The following is a 19,858-nucleotide window of genomic DNA, read 5'->3' as shown; positions in this document are numbered from 1 at the left end:
CTGACGAGGATATGTAATTGGGTCCCAATTCTATCAGGGAAATGAACAGTCTACACCCCACTGCCATGGAGCTGATGTGGATACATGGTGACCATGGAAGACGGTAGAAGTGACTTGGTGAGTTTCTAGACTCATTACTGAAGTAGGAAAACCTCGCTTTCTCCAGAGCAGCAGCTGGTGGTTTTGAACTGCTGACCGTGCAGATCACAGCTGAATGTTAAGTATAGCACCTCCGAGTGCCTCGATATGTTTACATACTCACACATATATGTAAAATCTGAAAGGAGTTCAGATGTGACAGTGGGAAAGGTTGGAACGATTGTGAGGGGGCCGAATCTTCATGCCATTGACTTTCACTGTTTAACAATTTTTTATATAAAAAGTTTAATTTGTACAGATTTTATTGGTTTTAATATTTATAAAGTGAGTGCCCCCTTTACCCCAAACAGCAACAATAAAACGATCGTCTGGGAAAAAAATGTAATTTAAAAAAATTAAAGCAGCAGGACAATGAGCTTAGAATTTGGTCTTGACATTTAAAAATAAGAAATGAAAGAAATCGAAACATTCTTAGCAGTATGTTTTTATTAGTATTCATGAATGGACCAAAAACGTACAAAGGCTTGTTATTCCTACAACCATTCCCATGAAACGTCACGGCAACATGGAGTGTAAAGGACAGTTTTATAGATATAGATATGTTTTAAAAATACAATACATACACACTCTCTCTCAAGGCCTCACCATACACTAAAAGCAAGCAGGCGACATCAAGCTGCAGAAGTTCAAATATACATATCATTTTGAAACATCTTAAGCATTAAAAACTGCATTTATGTTGCAAAAATAAAGTTTCTTTCTTTAAACATTCTGATTTGAGCTCAAGCAAAAGCAATAATGAATACCAGTGATTTTCACACTCAATACGCTTTAAAACAATAAACAAACAAACAAAAAAAACAATAAACACAAAAGGGCCAACAGTTGCAAACCTCCTGAAAGTGTAGAGGTTATGGGCACAAATAATGCATATCACCTCCCCTCACACCAAAGTCTACAGCAGATCTGTTTCATCATGGCTCTCAAGTAATCAAGAATCATAATTTACTATGGCCAACAGCACATCATTCGGTCAGGACAAACAAAAAGATAAAGGAAACATCATTACTTCAAGCAGAGCATCATGGCTCCTTAGTTTAATCCCACTAGTGCAAGAGCCTTATTTACCTGAAAGATCATAAGTGTCACAATTAAAGAGCACGGATACAAAACTAGTTCCTTTTGTGATAAAAAGTGCCACGCCACACACTGCACTTTTCCTTAAAAAACACGCGCGCGCGCACACATACACACCCTCACAAACTAATGAAAGACCGTCTGTCTCCATCTCTTGTCAATGAGGAATGGCCAGAGTGAATCTTTGATTCCAATTCGAAATGGAGTGCGCTGACCAATGCCCAGGGTCTCTAATCTCGAGCAGTCAAGCTGAGCATTTCTCGGACGCTGGGCTCCTAATACTGGACTGTCAGTAATCTTTAAAGAAAAGTGAAAATAAAACATTAGCAGTAGACGATGGGCCATTTGTTAAGGTTTTATATTTTATACAATGTCGTTTGCATACGGATTCTGATTTGATCAAACCTAGAAAAATTAATACATACGCCCAGCTACAATCAAAACAGTACTTTTCTACTGACTTCAAATTCATGGATTCCTTTTTTCAAAATAATCCTAAGAAAAGTAGTGCTATAAAGTGTTAATATACAGGCAGAGTTCATTTTAATCAGTACTGGAAATGAAGTTATCTACCAGGTGGTCCAGGGCAAGAAGAACAATGTTATCAATGCTAAACACTGTCCTGAGAACTTTCAGAATGCGCGGTGACTGACTTTGAATGCCATGTACTTACAGGTCTCAAGTGGCTGGTAGGGAGGTTGAAGGCATCTGCAATGGCACATGCCATCTCATACTTGGTCATTTGTTCGTTTCCTGACCAGTGAAAGGTGCCTTTAATTGATGGGTCCTAACAAAAATGGACCAAAAACATTTCAAATTAATTTCAGTGATCTGAGTTGAATGGGGTGGTAGGTTTGACAAGATGACGAGTTATAAAGGCCCAGGAATTAATATCTACCCCTCCTTTTCTGGAAAAGCTCTCAAGATACCTGAAATTAAATTTCTATAGATGATCCTGGCTAAAATATAAAATCAAACCCTAGAATTAATTTCAAGGCTTTATTTAAGATGAAAATAAAACCAGCTCAAATCTCATTTAACCAGAGAGAATCCTAATTAGAGTTTTATGGAAAGAGTTTGATTTAATGAGTATTTCTAATTCTCCAAAGCAAAAACTAAACCTTAATAGAATCATTTTCAAGATAATCTCTTCAGAACATTCATAAGTAGTATAATTGTTGTATACATTTTTATATATAAAAAATGTGGTCTTTATATTCTGACCCAAATCAGGCTCTCATCTTTGTTATATTCTATTTAGCTGTAATGTTTTCAAATATTTAAAATTAACCGTTAGTCAAATATCTTGGAAGACAAACCAACAAAAACAAATTATTTTTAAAGTGACTAAAAATACAAATTTTTACTTAAATTTATCTTTGGTGCTACATATATTTCAATCAGAGTAACTTCTTAAAAGACATTAGGTGATTATTTTGTTATCCAAAGAAATGGCAGACCTTCTCAGCCATCTTGCAAGAAACAATAAGCGTGGTTTATTGTTTGAGAAATAAATTCAAACACAAAAGCATCATTAGTCTTCACATAGTAATTTAAATAAAACACCATAATGTCCACGCATTGACTCTCAAAGTATACTGTAAAAATTTAAGTTGGAAAGAGAGGCAAGATATTTAAAAAGCGGATTTTAGGAATCTGGTTTTCAATGATTCCTACCAGCATCCTCTTCTCTGCTAACTGACGGCACACAGAAGCCACGTCCCTGACATGAGTGGGAAACCGCTGCTGCCAGTGGTCCATGTTGGCCGACTTGTTGCTGAATTGCACTTTATCAAACATAATAGTCACAGCACTTTCTTCAAGCTTTTCTACTTCTCCATAGAGAACAGGAATTCTCAAAACAGCAGCTCCTAGAGATGAATAAAAGCAGACTGTTTTGAAACTACTTCTTAAGTTTTGATGTAAGATCAAAATGTGTGGCTTTAAACATTAAAATAGGAAAGATGCATTTGATAAAAAATGTACCAAAATGACATGCTTGTCTTTAATAATTCATCTTAACAAATGTGATCAAGGATGTTTTAAAATGTCTTCTGGCATTTATATAGTCACATATATATTATATATATATATATTTAATATCATTATATATAATTTAGGAAATATTATCATCATTAAAAATAAAAACATGGCAATGGAACACACTGAGTGATCCTTAGGTGGATACGAGAGTCAACATTAAAAAGCAATAAAAGGCATTGTAACAATTAGAAAAATTCCAACATGGACTATGCAGTTTAGTCTAATACATTATAAATTCAATTGTGTGTATTAATATAAGACTCCCTTAATGTGCTAATTGTGTTATAATTATGCAGCATGGTTCTGGTTTGAAATACAGCTAATTTTCACGGAGTTCAGTCAACGTTTATAAATGAAACAAAACACATTAATAATTGGTGTATCTACGTGAAAGGTGTGTGGGAATTAACCGCATTATTCACACAACGACTGATTATATGACATTGAGCTATTTCGACTCTATATAGGTCTCTGTTGTTGGTTACAATGTTCTTTAGATCTCACTGGAATCGAGTCACTGCCAACTCATGTGGACCCGTGTGTTGCCAACGCTTCACTGGTTTTTGGTAGCTTTGGTTTTGGGGAGGGCAGGGAAGGGCAGAGGGCTATGAGAGCAGGTCATCAGGCCTTTCTCCTCGTTTTTAAACCAAAGCCCCTTCATTTGCAGCTGAGCACCAACTGTGCCAACCAGGGGCTAGTGGTTGGATAAGTTACTTTGTAATTGAAAACCCATGAACATTTTCTTTAAAAACTAAACTACCTCACTAGACAATTATATTCAGATATAGATTCAAGGGTGAATCCTAAAGGAATGATAAACTGAAAAACTATCCATTAACAAGGGATTTGATCTTAGGGGATGTTTCTCAAAGCAACAGTTTAGTACAGGGGAGCTATTAAGTATTATGCAGGCATTCGTCGAGATAAGGTATCTTAGAGATCCATGCACTGAAATCCAAAGATGTGGGAGGGGGGAGAGGGAGGAGACACGGCAAAATGAAAACCCCGTTATAAATTAAAATCTTAAAAGGGAAAAAACAGTTGCTGCCGAGCCCTTTCCCAATCATGACACGCATGCACACACAAAGGACAATGACACATGTTTTAACACGGCGAGAGAACAGCACCGAGATGGAAGCATCCCCTGTGTGTCAGTGGAGAAGCAAGTCTCGGCCTGTACAGGTTCGTGCAAGTGGGGAGTTGCGCTCTACAGTAAGCAGCCCTGCTGGTGACCCGCATGGTTGCAGTTGGAAACCACCAGCAGCTCTGCAGGAGAAAGACTGGGTTTTCTACTCCAGAACGAGTCAGTCTCAAAGAAACCCACAGGGGGGTGCTCTGAGTCAGCACTGATGCATGGCAGTGACTTTTGTTTTGTTTTGAATTGGGCAAAGTTGCAAACACCGAGTTTCCAAGATCAACACTTTACAGGAGTAAAAAGCCTCATCTTTCTCCCAGAGCGGCTAATGGTTTTGAACTGCTGACCTTCCAGTTAGCCACCCAATAAATAACTATGCCACCAGGGTTCCTTTGATGCACATTAACAGAATACCTAATGCTAAGGAAAATGACAATATACTATAAAATTTGAAAATAGATTATAAAAATGTGTACTAGATGATTTCTTTTCTGTAAAACAAAGATGTCAATATTGATGTAGCAAAGTCTGAAAGGATCCAGACAATAGTTACATTTTAGAACTTCTAAGATTCTTCTTTTTCTTTTCTTTAGTCTCTATCTTTACTCCAGTGATTTAAGTTAGGTAATTTTTCAAATAAAAAAAATATACATCCTAAAAGATAAACATAAAAAAGATTATTTTTAACATTAATTAAAGGCTAAAAAGATTATACCATACCTAAATTATTCTCCAGGACCGCCTTTTCTCCTTCTAATTTTGTTTTGCCATACAAATTTAGAGGATTTGCTATGTCGTCTTCTCTGTAAGGCGGATTTGTTCCATCAAATACATAATCTGAGCTAATATAGATTAGAAATGCTCCAATCATAGCTAAAGAGACAAAAATATCTATTAAATTAATTGCCATTACTGTTTACAGGAACTTATAAAGGTTTATTCTCCACGACATACACACACAAAATGCAGCCTCTCACAAGCATTGTATAAAAGCTAAATCTTAAAAAACAACGTGATTTTCAATGTTATCATGCTGTTATCCAGTCATCATTACCTGCTTCCTTTGCTAAGTTCCCAGAAGCATCCACATTCAGTTGAACAGCAGCATCTGGTTGGCTTTCTACAACATCTGGCCGTCTCTCTGCTGCACAATGCACTATGACATGGGGCTGAAAGGTAAGCATTGACGCATTTTTAAGCCAAAATGGAAATGAAAGAGTAGCTACAGCCTTTGTAAAGTAAAGTCAGAGAAAAATATTTGTTAAGTCACTGTTACCTCAACTAAGAAATAAATAAATTTCCTTTTTAATGTAATTGTATTTTGCTTCTTTGCGAGGCTCAATCTTCTTGAAAAACATATATAGGTCCATAAAATGAAAGAGCAATTTAGTAATCCCTACCAAGAAAGCTGTGTGTGCCAACAATGCTTTTTCTACATCAAAACAGGCTCCAGACCCTAATTTGGATGTGAAAAAGGAACTCTAAGTCGTATGATTAATTTGGCCTAAACTAAATAGTACATTTGTGTTAAAGGGAGAGTAATAATAACTTTATATTAGTTCATAAATTCAATGCTGGCAAATTCTTTAAAGAAAATCAACTATACATGAAAATTATATTCTCTTTGAGCATTTGTACAGCATCTGTGGTAGGACCTGTAAAAGCAAGGACCTCATTAAGAGGGGGAAATACAGCTAAAGAGGCTGTTTCAATAGAATGAGCTAGAAATTAAACTAGAGGCTACAGAGCAGGGCTCAGAACTGTTCACTGCAGCTGGATCTTGCTATTGAAAATTTGCTTTTCCCACCCAGATATATGGATGTATATGAATCTACATGTTCAAAATGATTTGCATAGATCTCCGGATGTGATCTTTAACTACTTGGTGATCTAGTTAAAATGTAGATTCTGGTTCAATCTATCTGGGATAGAAAGGCAAATTCTCAGCATGGAGTGTAGCCTGCATGAACTGTCTCAAACCCGACTGCAGAGGGTCAGATGGATCACCCAATTCCTACAGGTTATGAGCCAGGCTAAGATTTGAAATGGACACAGATGAAAAGGACTATTATCCTCACATCCCCAATCCTCCCTTCTCAACAATGCATGAAGAAGGCCTGACAGTGGTTTTCAACGTGAATGTGCCTATTCACAAATGCTGAGTCCTGAGCTCCACCACAGAATTACTGAATTAAAATCTCTAGGAGTGCAGACTGAGAAGTTGTTCCTCAAGTGACTGACACAGGTGCTCCCTGGCCCATGCTTAGAGAGAACAAGCACTGTAGACTTGATCAGAGGTAGATCAGAACCCAAGTCACCTTCAGCATGTTCTGTTGCTTAGCCTCTGAGTCTGCCTGTTTTCTCGGCTCTCAATGGCAATGATGACACCTGGTCTGCAGTGTGTAAGGTTTAGAGTTAACATTCAAAAAGTATTTTATAGAAAGTGCTATTTAGAAGGCATTCCCTCAATATTAACTTTTAATATTATGCTTCATCTTTCAGTCATTTTTGACCTCTCAGCCTAATCATTTTAACAGGTCTATTGAGATATAATTAGCATCATACAATTCAACAGTTCAATCATAGCAGAAGGGCTGTGCATTCTTCGTCACAGTCAGCTTTTGAACATTTTCTTCCTTCTTGTAGCCAAGGCTGTTGGCTCCCCATTTCCAACCCCACCCTCCCACCCCTTGAGTTTCCCCACGTAATTATTAATCTCCTTAGTGTCTTTGTAAATCCTGATTTCCCTAACACATACATACCCTCTCACATACACACAGCCCAGCAACAATTATACCAAATAAAACAGAAAAAAACTTCAATAAAAAAGAACAAATTCAAAATGGGTCAAAAGGGAGATCTAATGACAAAGTGTTACATTCCGGCCAAATGACAGATGCTGAAATCCATTCTTGCATGCTCTCCGTCTGACACTAAGACAATTGACATTCCTCGACTATGGTGAGTGGGAGTCCCCAGAGACTCCATCCGCGTACAAGTGGATTTGGGGCCTCCACTATCAACGATGTAGTCATTTTAAGAACTGTATACATCAGTACCTTGCCAACCCTGAAAAGAGCAATAAAAGAGAGTACTTCAAAAGCTCATGGAGTTAAAAAATAATGGATTTTCCCCATCAACTGTTAAGTACAGCAACTTGCTTGAATGTACTGTATCTACTTGAGTATAAGCTGAGTTTTTTAGCACATTTTTTAATGCAATTTTTGTGGCAAACTTAGGTACCTCGGCTTTATTCGGGTCGGCTTATATTCCAATATATACAGTACTTAATAAATGCTTTGTGTTAAAATACACAGACTTTAAACCATACCTGAAAATCATCAATGATGTGATGAACTGCATCAGAATCCAACAGATTAACCTGTTCAAATTTTGGTCTTGCTCTTCGAAAGCCACAGCCAACAGCATGCCAATTATTCTGTTGAAATTCCTTGTATACGGCTCTGCCAAGAAGCCCAGTGGCACCAGTAATCAGAACCCGCCTGCTGGGGATGTTAACTTCCTCCTAACAGGGGAACGGAGGGAGAAGAGATTAATTCCTCTGAATATAAGTCTCTCTGGTCACCATCATTGTTTACTAAATGCTTCAGGTCTAAGCAGGTGATTCATGTTTAAAAGCCAGTTCTTAAATTAGAACAAAGATCAGTCAAATTTTGTTGATAGTTGCTACCACTCAAGAAAAATCTTAATATATCATAATAAAAAAGCAATTTATAGATTTTATTTCATAATGCTATTTGCAAGGCATTATCATAATTGGATAAATCAAATTTCATGTTAATAATGAAAAAAATCATTAATGATGACCAATGATTTCCAAATGACCAAGGAACACCAATTTCAATGATTTTTGTCGACTTAGAAAAATACACAACTAATGCTGCTTATTTGACAGCCTAATTATACATTTGGACTTTACACCGTTGTCAAAAAGTACTGCTACTAGAAGTCCAGCTCATAGTTGCAGGGGTCAGACTAAACCAGCACCCGATTTGAGATGGTCTCTACCACAAGTGGGGTGGCAGCTCAGTCATACACTTGTCTTAGTCTAGCTAGGGTTAAAAAAAAAAAGACCAATCAAACAGCTTGAGGAGTATGCTGGACCAACTTAATTCAAGGCAGAGAGGTCCATTCAGAGGACTACAAGAAGCCCAGCTCACTGCTATGGCATGGATTCTGACTAGGAGCAACCCCATAGGCTGAGTACAATTCTAAGACTGTAGACGCTTACTAAAGTAGAAAGTCTAATCTTTCTCCCAGGGAGCTGGGGGTGGTTTAGAACTGATGACCTTGTGGCTAGCAGCCCAATGCCTAACACCCCTGCAATGGCATCAGAAGGCTGTCTTGTGGAACACTAATGCAATGACCTTGATAGAGTTTCATGAAGAACACAGGACAATTATGGAAACTTCGGAAAAAAGTTTTAATGAAAACTACATGAGTGAGAACAAAACCATGAAGGCTGTCCACAGGAATTTTCCTCAACATCAGATGATAATAATGTAGTTGCTCATTCTTTGAAATGTAGCAATGGCTGTTTGGTAAGAATTTCACTGGGAAATCTTATCCCACCTACCTCAGCACCCTGATCTTTCTCCTTCACACTTCTCGTTCCCTAAACTCAAAGAACACTTAGAAGGAACATGATTTGAGTTGATCCAGAATGCCCAAACTCCCGTCTCCATGGTGGAAACTCAAGAGCACAGAATTATTCCAGGAAAGAGTGGAGGGATGGAAACACCACCTTCAGAAGTATATACACTCCTAGCTGAAGGGCATCTTGAAAATAACAGCTTCACTTTCTGATACTTTTTTATAAGCAATATTTTTTTTACTTAAGCTGGTATTTTGCCATGTTTTACACATCAGGCATGTCTGGTCTTCAAGTTTTTAATTCCAGATTCTATTTAAAACTTCAGCAATTTATATACCAAATATTGATGGGCCCAAGTTACAGAATTCGTCAGCAATTCACAAGACTTTTGAAAAATGTAAATTTAGTATTTACAGCACTAATATACTTTATAAAATTAACCAACTGTTCAACAGACTCCTGCATTAAGTTCCAGATTTACCTACGTCAAGACGTTAACATGAAGAAACACAGAGGACTAAAAAGAAAACACTGAAATGGTTTGAATTGGTTCATGCTGCTGTGGAAAATTTTAAAAATCTTTAAGTGCAGAAGTAAAAGACAACTATGATTTGGAAACAATATACATTTTATGTTTCCAAGGCAGAATTACAAATTATCCCCTTCTTGCTAAGAGGGGGCCACCAAGTTTCCTCCTATATGTTTGAACATAGTCAAATTTATTATCTAAAAAACAAAACAGTTGAGGTCAATATTTCGAGTGGTCTTAATATAGTCACTTAATTATGAGTTGCTTTATGCGAAAACATCTGAAGATTTTTCTGAGCTCATGTTAGGTGCTGTACACTATCATTTTAACTCACTGTGATTCTCTGTGTAACAGAATAAAACAATACTGTGTCATGGTTTCAGTCAGCCGGTCAATTCATTTATTTAGTTCAACTTGCCCAGTGAAACATTAAAAAAAAAAATCAGTCAGGTTATTTCCATTGGAGGAAAAACCTGAAATAAACAACAGTATAGAGGTAAATTCCTGAAGATAGTTTTCATTACTTTTACTAATTTCCAGAAACTTTAAAAGTTGAAGGAAAATTAATCTAGACTTGACCCTCAGCCAATTGGTCTAAGGAAACAACAATTTCAGCCAACAAAACAAGCTTAATTTTGGCAAGAAAACAGCTCTCCATGGACTGAATTGTGAAGAGGAGAAAGCATGCCAAATCTAGTAGATATAATCAGAAAACCAGTTTACATGAAAGTAAGCTGTGGAATCCTGGGAAAATACATGAAGAGATGCACCATTTGATTTCTTCTTGGTTTCTTACTGTTTACCTCACTCTCAAGAAGAAAGTGAATAGGTAAGCTTTTAGATGGGTGGTTCTCAAAGTGAATTATCTGAGTTTTAAGATTCAGGAGGTGAGGAGTCCTCAGCCTGCTAACAGGTACAAGAGTGATACTGAAGATGGTGACTTGGAGGCTGCAGTCTGAAATCAAATCTCAAGGCCTGATAAACATCCATTTCTCTAATTCACACAAAGCAAATAATTACCTATGTCCTTGGTGATGGTTATCTGTCCCGCTAAAAAGAGAAAGTGGGCATAAAAGCCAAAGGAAAAAGCATCTTGCAATCCAGAGAATTTACTATCTTAGCTACCTCGTGCTGCTATAAAAAATACCAGTAAATAGAAATTTATTTTCTCAATTTAGAAAGAATAAATTCAAATTCAGGGTGCCATCAACAGGCGTTCTCTCTCAGTCAACTCTAGGAGAAGGACCTTCTAACCCATCGTTCTCTAGGCCTAAGAAGTTCACACACATGGACTCTTGCTCCACAGGAGCTACTCTCCTGGTGCTGTCTTGGTGGTCTGGAATCCCTCTGATCTCTGATTGCCAGTTTAATCTCACATCTCAAGAGACTGACTCAAAATGAACCTAGCCCACTGGGCCTCCAGTCTACAGGACAGCTAGTTTACAAAGACAACGTTCTTCAGTGGCTGAGCAGCACCTGGGATCTTAAGTTAGCAAGTAGCCATCCGACATTCGTGTTTAATGGTCTCATCCCATCCAAAGGAAAGGAGGGTGAAGAAAAGCAGGCTCAAAGAAACATTAAGTCCGTAAGGCTAGCGCACAGGGCACGTGAACTACATAAAGCCTTCAATACTGGAAGACCCGACGGTCTAGCTACCTCTGCAGACCAGTTTATTTTAGAACCACAGGAGGTACTGGTCAACCTGCGAGAAAAATGTAGAACAAATTCTAAGTCATTTAAAAAGAAAAACCAGAGTTGGTGGTCTGTCGGGATTAGTGGAACTCCTGAGTCTCTGGCCTTACCCTTCAAACCTGAAATGGGATCTACTGCCCAAGATCAGCTACACAACAGATAGGCCTATACACTAAGCAATCACTAGTGAGGAACACACCTGCTTTGAAACCAATCAGGAGACCAACCAGTCAGCATTTGCTGTGCATAAACAAAGTTCAGAAAGAAAAAAGGGCCAGGAAAAAGAACAAATGGAAACAAAGGGACCCCAAAACAAAACGTGCATAGAACTGTAAAATGAAACTACAATAAAAATATGTACTCACTAAGGTAATTGAAAGAATGGAATTTCCCTAAAGCATTACTCATCCAGGTGCTCAAGGTCAAGGAACACATTTTAATCTCTGACCTTGGCATTACCAATATCTACCTATCCCTTCCAGTCAACAAGTGTTCATTTACTGTCTGCCAAGTGTTAAGACAGTGTGCTGAAAGTGTGAGCAGCAGTGAGCAAGTCTCACATGACCTCTGCCTGGTGGTGACACGTTTTTAGGACCAGTGGAGGTTGTTGTTAGGTGCCACCCCATTGGTTTCAAGCCACAGTAGCCCTATGCTCCACTAAAGGAAACATCACAGTGGCCTGGGCAGTCCTCACCATTCTTCCCATGCTGAGCCCATTGCTGCAGTCCCTATGCCAATCATCCTGTGCAGGGCCTCTTTTGCATTGCCCCTCCTCTTTACCCAGGCATGATGTCCTTCTCCAGGGACTGGAGGACAGTCCTAACAATATATCCAAACTATGGTGGGTGGGTGGGTGGAGGATATAATATACGCCTGTGGGCTGCATCCTGCCTCATTAACTATCTCTAAACTGGTTACATTAACATTCTGGAGGTGATTTATAATACATAGACTAATTTATCAAATTGCAAAAATGGAAGGGAATGCCTTAACACTGAGATCATGGCCCAGCTAAGCAAGTAGGCACATTCAGTTCACAACAGTGAACATACAGTGAATTAAGATCTCAGTGGTATTTTATCCATTCTGTTTCAGTTTCCCCAGATTTTAACGTCTCTCTTAAATGCAACGGATTATCTATTACAGATTCTGTTGTTTACCAGTGGTTTTTGTTTTGCATTTTTAGTGCTTCTTAAAAAAAGAACCATATAACCTTATAATTAGGAGTGTCTTAGAGCTGACATGCAGTATTAAGGGAAAAACAAGGCACTTTGTCGGGGGTGTTGGGTTGCATGGAGAGTATGCCACCTTTTACCTGGAGTAATATAGATATATAAGGTCCCTGGAGGAAGATTTGAAACTGGTACCCAGTGATCGGATGTCAGTACTGAAGGATTGCTTATATTCAAAGAGTATGAATCTGAAACGCAAAAGTTTACTGAGACACAGTGATGTGGAGAATCTTATTGGAGACCATCAAGTGTGATATAAACTGCTTTTTTAATATATGTGCCTTTTGATCATACCAACAGTCTTGTTTGATATGCAGTGGGGTAGGTATTATTTCCAGTGAGGAACTGAAGTCTGGAGATATTAAAGTTTTGCTGGGACTCGAAACTGGGTCTTCTTACTTCTTTCTAGATGAGAGGCGAGCAAATATATAACAAAAAAAATTCTAATGCTTTAGTTTCTATATAAGCAGGTATCTACTCAATGTTTTTTTATGGCACATAGGTTTTCATTTTGCTTTATTAGGGGCAAAGGGTCCTCTAAATATTACTATGACCTGTTGTACCATCAATTTTTTTAGTCATGCAAAAGCAAAACATAAGATTATCCAAACACTCAAAGAACTAAGACTAGAAGAATAAAAAAAGCTGCTTTGTTAATCCAAACCACAACATCTGAAAATATTTTGTCCACTTAAAGTTGACCTCAACTTTTATGATATGATAAAACAGACCATTCATAAATTTTAAGTTAGCCTTTTGCCACGCATTGGGTGATCTTTAGTGCGCAGAATTCAGTTACATCCAGATGACAAAGAGGAAAAAAAGCTTGAAATAAATAAATACATATAAATATATACATAAATAAATGTAGCACTACATTTCCTAGTGTGGTACTTGAGCAAATTATCAAATTGTATTGGTAGTGAGAGATAGCTGGTTCTTTCAAAATAGTCCAACAAAATGCTCCAGGATCATGAGGTCCAATTCAGCACATTTGTGCTAACATGTGGTCAAGAAAAAGTAAAGAATGTACTAGCGAGCACCAAAAGCTGAGGAGTTAGCTTACATTTTAATGGCAAAAGTAATAAAGTAGTTATTTTAAGAACCTCTAACTTTGGCAAAGCCTCACAAAATTCACCGTGAGGCAGATCCTAGAGGACCAATTCCTGAGATTTAGAACACTTTTAAGATATAATGACTACTAGTCATTAACCAGTAGTCATTAACTTCTAACATCACCTTATTGTCCCCCAACACCCAAGCCAAACCAGACTCATCACCAAGTAAGTTGCCACTCATAGCCGATCTATAGGACAGAACTGATCCTGTCAGGGGTGTCAGAGGAGACATCAATCTCCAGAAGCCTGTCTTTCTTCCTCCTCCCCCTAGCAGCTGGTGTTTTCAACTCATGCTCAACAGGTAAGCCAATACCCCTCCAGGACTTACTGTCCCCAGAGTTTTAATAATAAAAAATATCCCACTAGGCTGCTTTCCTAACATTAACTATTTAAGACAAGTACCTTACAGATTTTTATTTTTTTATTGTGGTTTGGGTGAAAAGCCAGACAAAATTAGTTTTCCTTTCAACAATTTACACATATTTTGTTTCATAACATTAGTTACAATTTGATCAACTGTAACAGTAGTCTTCCAGTTTCCTCCCTGGATTCCCCTTTTCTCTTCCTTTTTTCCTGCCTTTTCTGCAGTCTGAGTTTTCTTTGGGGGCAAAAGGTCTAGAAGGGTTGATTTTTCCGAGGAATATGAGCGCTACCTTTCATCTCTGGGCCTGTCTGTTGTTTGCTCACAGGTGATGGGCGTGGTGGGTTTTGATTCCAGGATTTGAAGGGTGTCTGGCAGCCTGTCTTGGGGTTCCACCAATCTCTTGGACCATGAGGCTGGCCTTCTTTCTATTTTATTCTTCATTTTCTCTCACTCTGTCTAGGGTTGTCTACAGTTGCCTCCAGGGTTGTGAGAAAGACACAAACAGGTGGTGAGCTCTTAACGCAAATTCACTGCCATGTGTCGATTCCAACTCACCCCAACACTACAAGACAGAGTGGAACTGCCCTGTTGGGCTTTCCAAGAATCTTACACCCTTACAGTGGATAGGCTCATCTCCCTCCCTCAGAGCACCTGGTGAGTTCGGATCACTGCCTTAGAGTTGGCAGATCAATAATGCACAATCCACTCCACCACTAGAGTTCCTGGGTGTATCATTTTAAAGAAAACATGAAAACCGAATTCTGTTAGTTCCCATAATTCTTACTGTGGAAACCAATTAAACGCTATACATACACATATGCAAACTCGGATTTGTTTACACATTAACGCAAACAGACAAGGCATCCCACTATACACTCAGCACAAAAGGGCAATATATAAATTTAAAATGTTCCTCAATCTGGAATTTGAGGCCTTCAAAGGCCTAAAGGAATGTGAAAGCACTAACGCAGGCTACATTTTGAAGAGGTTTAAAAAGGAAGCTTTACCAAAGTCATCGCTTACATCCATAACTATACTAGTCCGGGGATTAGTCATGTTTTCACTCCCAGATAGTCTGTGGATTAAATTAATGTTAGAAAACCTGGAATGGAGAAGCGGAGGTGGGAATGTACGGATTATAGAAGGGTGCATCTCTCGATCTCAATAGTCTTTAAGCAACCCGAGTAGGGGTTCAGAGCTGAGGCAATCAAACAGACCTGGATTTGAATCCCCACTCGAACCTTACTGTATGAGTTTAGGCACATGATTCAACCTCGAAGCCTGTTTCCTCCTCTGTAACATGAAGACTACGTCCATTGCCGATAGAGTGCAAACCACAGTGCCTAATTTTTTTTTAATCGTCATCGGTAACTTATTTGTGAGAACCGTCCCTCCATTCTTAGAGCTAGAAGCTGATAGGCTCGAGTAATAAGAATCAAAGAGAAAAAGCAATTGAGGGCTGCAGCAGGAACTCTTCATTCCTAGGAGCTGAGAGTGGGGAGCGGAAAGTGACACCCGACGTGCCTGCTTCCAGCAGCGAGCGGCTGCAGAGGGGAACGCTGCCGGGCGGGCGGGCGCGCAGGCAAACGAGCTCGGTGGCACCACCCTCCGCTCCCGGGCCGGGTGGATGGCGGCTCCGGCCGGCCCATGCTCCTGGGGGCGACCCCGGATCCCACCACCCAGGCTCATCCTGCTCGGTGCCCACTCTCCCCTCGGAGACGCCCGCACTCACTCCCTCACCTCCAGCAGCCTGCAATTCCCAGGAGTAAAGTGGATGGAGAGCTCTTTCTCCCTCCCCACCATCTCTGCCGCCTTAGGGCCGCCGCCGCAACAGCCGTACCCGAGCGCTCCAGCTCCAGACCCCGCCGGGCCGCAGTGCCTTCCGCCTCGGCCCGCCCCTCCTAGGCTGAGGCCGGCCCCCGCGGGTCGCTTCCGGCTTCCGCCGTCACTGCCTCGTCCATTGATTGGTCACGCTTGGCGGACGCCCAGAAAGGGGCGGGGCATGTGCGGGACGCGCCCAACCTATGCGCAACTCTTAAAGTGATACATGGCAGATAGGGTCTCCAGTAATACACAGTTGATTCAATTTGGAAGGGACGGACCGTGCTTTTATTTTTAATTCCTTGGTTGGGGGAAAGGGTTGAATTTTGGCAGAGCTGAATCGGGGTTTCAAGTTTGCAAACCTTGCGCAGTACCTGAGAATCAACTGCGCATGTAATTAATACTGTAGAATAAAACATCGAAAAGTCCTGGGAGAGGAGAGGACAGGGACTGCGGCGGCCGGACATTCATCTCCACACAACACAGGTACTTTTGACAGACTGGGCGAGGGGGGTGGGGGCCGGAGGGAGCAGGGGGTTAACAACAAGAAGGAATAAAAATAAAAGTGTTGGCCCTGAGTCATTAACACTTCAGAGATCCATTTGTCTTTCTGGGATGTTAATTTTAAAAATAGCTTGTGTGAAATTTCATCAAGGTCAAGCAAGCACCTACACACCTTTCCACTTATATTTTCTCTTCCAGAAGATTTTAACTAGTTGAAAAAGAAAAAGATGAGGAGGGAGTCTTGGGATACCTCTTAAAAATGCATTCTTGGACCTTGCCCCAGATTTTCAGAATGAGAATCTCATTTTAGCGGATTTCTGCTGGTTTAATGGTTATGCGTGGGGCTGCGGGCGGTCTGCAAGGTTAGCAGTTCGAAACCACTAGCCCACCTAAGGGGCAGAGTTGGGCCTTTCTATTTCTGTTAAGTTACAGTCTTGGAAATTCACAGGGACAGTTATCCCTGCCTGTGGGTTCGCTGTGACTGACATTGACTCCTTAGAAGGCGGCTTTTTGAAATTAACAATTAGAAACAGTAGCCTGGAGTATGCAACAAGTTTTTCCCATCCAGTTTAAAAAACCAATAGGGAAGGGATTTCCCGCGGCTGGGAAACTTAAGAAGAAAGTAGAGCAAAATGAAACGTAGACTGACTGTCACCGCACAGTGTTGCAAGCCCGGAGACACAGAGATCCAAAAATCGCCCACAAAAGTAACCACCACTGGGGTTTTTCTTAGAAGGCATTGTTTGCTTTCTGGTTTATTTTAGAGCTGAAGATTGAGCAGCTTTCTCAAAAAGAAGTTTTCTATGTCGAAATCCTGTTCCTACCCAACCCCCAACAAGAGCCCATCCATTTCCTTATTCCAGTAAAAACCTAGTTGCTTAAGGGCAGTAGCAGAAGAGTATGAGGTCTCCTCAAGTTTCCATTTAAAAAAATAATCCAGGCTGTTCTTGCTAATGAATTTAGCATTACTTTAGGAGAGCACTATAAATTGGCCCAGAACTACAAGCACAGTACCCTCAGTTGAGCCAGCGAAGTGGGGAGGAGGGAATAAAATCCTCTTGAATCTTCCTCTCGAACACTGAGGATTTTGTTTTTAAGTTTCTATTGCAACATATAATTCAACCTAACCTTTCCGGGCAAACAAAACATTAAATGTTCAACATGAAGATGATTTAAGGACATGCGAACAACAAGCATTGTAATCATAAATGCAGCTATGTCTAGAGTTGAGGAACAGAGTTTGCCTGCATTTAAAATCCGAATTTGGATACTTGCCAGGTAAAAGTTGGGCATATCTTAAAAGCATATACCCGCTTGCTTTTTTATCATCCTCTTTAATGATGAAAGGTAGGAAGTAAATAAACCGCGATGGTTATACATACAATACCCTAGTCCATGGAGCCTACAACTTGAAAGAGAACTAAAGATAAATTGGTGGACTTAATTCAGGCTACAGTATGCAATATACAACTAAATTAGAATTTACACAGAATCGGAGTATGCAACATACAACTAAATCAGAATTTACATAGAACCTTCACAGGCAGCGTTGCAAGCAGGCTAAGTAAATACAACTGCTGTTCTGTTTTGCTGCTTTCTTGCTTTCTTTTTGTAAGTACAGTAATGAGCTTTGCTGAGATCGCCATAATCTGGCCAAGAATTAAAATTGGCCTGTTCTGTGACAGCGATTTATTTCTGTTTCTGCTTTGTTGTTGCTATTTGAAACAAGTAACTATGCCGTTTCTTTAAACACCCCTTTTGTGTTTGGCAAGAGTGCACTGGGCTGCTTTTAAAGCACTCTAATTCAAGCATGCTTCCTTTCTGGAGTATCTGGCTCCTACCTGCTCCATGTCCTCCGGCATTTCAGGCATGATTCCAGAAATATTTCCGGGACGCCAAATCCGGATGGCTCTAGGCGTGCGTCTGCCTCCTCTTACACTGTCTTTGTCTGCTGCCGCCGCTGCTGCCGGCCAGCCCAACCCGCGTTCATCTGAAAAGGCACTGCTGCTGCTTGACTTGACCTTTTGGATTAGCATTTTTATTCCAATCCCAGGACCTCGTGCAGTGTTCCGCATTGTAGTAAACTGGCAGCTGATTCCCTGCAGCAGTCTTGAAAATACCCAATGAGAAGTTTCATGGTTAATTGCCAGCCAGCAAGAGTTCACTAACAGAACCATAGAAGCAGTATATCAACAGAAAACAGAACAACAAAATCTTCCAGTCAAGACTTGTTGCAATTTCTCTTGCAGAAGCAAAGCAGGAATCAGCAGCTGGGAAGCACAGCAACAATGCAAATGATGGCTTTCTTGTATTATTACAACATGTTAAACAAAATTCTCTAATACTTTAAGCTCCCCGACCTAAACAAATAAAGCACTGCCTTGAATTAATTCTGACTCACAGTAATCCTATTAGGGTTTCTAAGATTATAAATCCCCACAGGTGCAGAAAATCTCATGGTCAGCCTTCCAAGTTGTTGGTGGGTTTGAACTTTGCATTTAGCAACCCAATATGTACTCTGAGTACCACCAGGGCCGTATGGTGCTTTTCAAATAACTATAGACAACCAACAAGATCTAGTCACAACTATTTTAAGCCTTTAAATCGAATTTGTAAGTGAATTGGAACAGGTGCATACTGTTATTTAGCCTGGTGGCATAGTGACTTAAGTCTTGGGCCTTACACCCCAAGGTCAACAGTGTGAAACCCGTACCCTTTCCTCAAGAAAAAGTGGAGGCTTTCTGATCCCATTAAGAGTTACAGCCACAGGAACCCTGAGGGTCGATATGAACCTGAGAGTAGAGAGTTTGGATTTGGGGGCTTGGTGAAGGCAAAGGCTCAAACTCTTTTAACCATGAAAAGCAGTGCTATCCTCAAGTGAAGTTGATTGTGATGAAGGGATTAGACATTGAACTGCTAATAAGATCAGCAGTTTGAAACCACATTATGGAGAAAGAAGAGATGCTGAACTCTAAGGGGCAGTTAAGCTCGGTTCTATAGGGTCACTATGAGTCAGACCAATTCAATAGAAGTGTTTTGGAGCTATTTGTTCAATAGTTTCAAAATGAGGGCAAATTTATAAATTGTTAAAGGACAAGTAGGAGTTACTGTAAGTGTGGGTTTTATAACCTAGGAATTTCCTGTAATGCAAACACTGAAAAATGACTGAGCAGTTTTTGTAAAGTTAAACATACATCTATGCCAAGATGAAGTAATTTCCTTGGCACATGTTTAGCCACATACTTAGACATGTTATCAGGAGACCAAACTCCACCAAACCAGACTCCTGCCATAAAATGTATTTTCCAAGTCACAGCAACCCTAAAGGACTGAGTAGAGCTATGGGTTTCTGAGACTGTACTCTTTATGGGAGTAGAAAGCTACTTCTTTCTCCTGGTGGATTCAAACTGCTGACCTTGTGGTTAGCAGCCTGAACTTTCCCTAGGGTTTTCTGAGACTGTAAATCTTTATGGGAGTAGAACGGCTGATCTTGCACCTTTGGAGCTGCTGATAGTTTCAAACTTCTGAGCTTGAGGTTTATGGCCCAATGAGTAACCTATTATACTACC

At 39.9% G+C, this 19,858-nt stretch overlaps 1 protein-coding gene across 2 annotated transcripts; it reads right to left on the bottom strand.

Annotated features, from left to right (window-relative positions):
- Positions 1–561: 561 nt before the first annotated feature.
- MAT2B (methionine adenosyltransferase 2 non-catalytic beta subunit) lies at positions 562–18,283 on the bottom strand. 2 transcript variants are annotated; one of them, XM_075541929.1, is made up of 7 exons: positions 18,131–18,283; positions 7,746–7,940; positions 5,469–5,583; positions 5,135–5,287; positions 2,914–3,107; positions 1,910–2,023; positions 562–1,533 (listed from the first exon to the last, which is right to left on the bottom strand). In XM_075541929.1, the coding sequence occupies exons 1-7, from the start codon at positions 18,158–18,160 to the stop codon at positions 1,363–1,365; spliced, it is 972 nt and encodes a 323-aa protein (XP_075398044.1). In that variant the 5' UTR covers positions 18,161–18,283; the 3' UTR covers positions 562–1,362. The 2 variants fall into 2 exon arrangements, with proteins under 2 accessions (XP_075398044.1, XP_075398043.1); XM_075541928.1 differs by lacking the exon at positions 18,131–18,283 and adding an exon at positions 15,705–15,861 and having other exon boundaries at positions 563–1,533.
- Positions 18,284–19,858: the final 1,575 nt, after the last annotated feature.

The sequence above is a fragment of the Tenrec ecaudatus genome, chromosome 2 (assembly GCF_050624435.1).
Source record: "Tenrec ecaudatus isolate mTenEca1 chromosome 2, mTenEca1.hap1, whole genome shotgun sequence".
Taxonomy (NCBI): domain Eukaryota; kingdom Metazoa; phylum Chordata; class Mammalia; order Afrosoricida; family Tenrecidae; genus Tenrec; species Tenrec ecaudatus.
The sequence above is the reverse complement of the archived record's forward strand: the minus strand, read 5'-3'. Positions and strand labels throughout refer to the sequence as shown.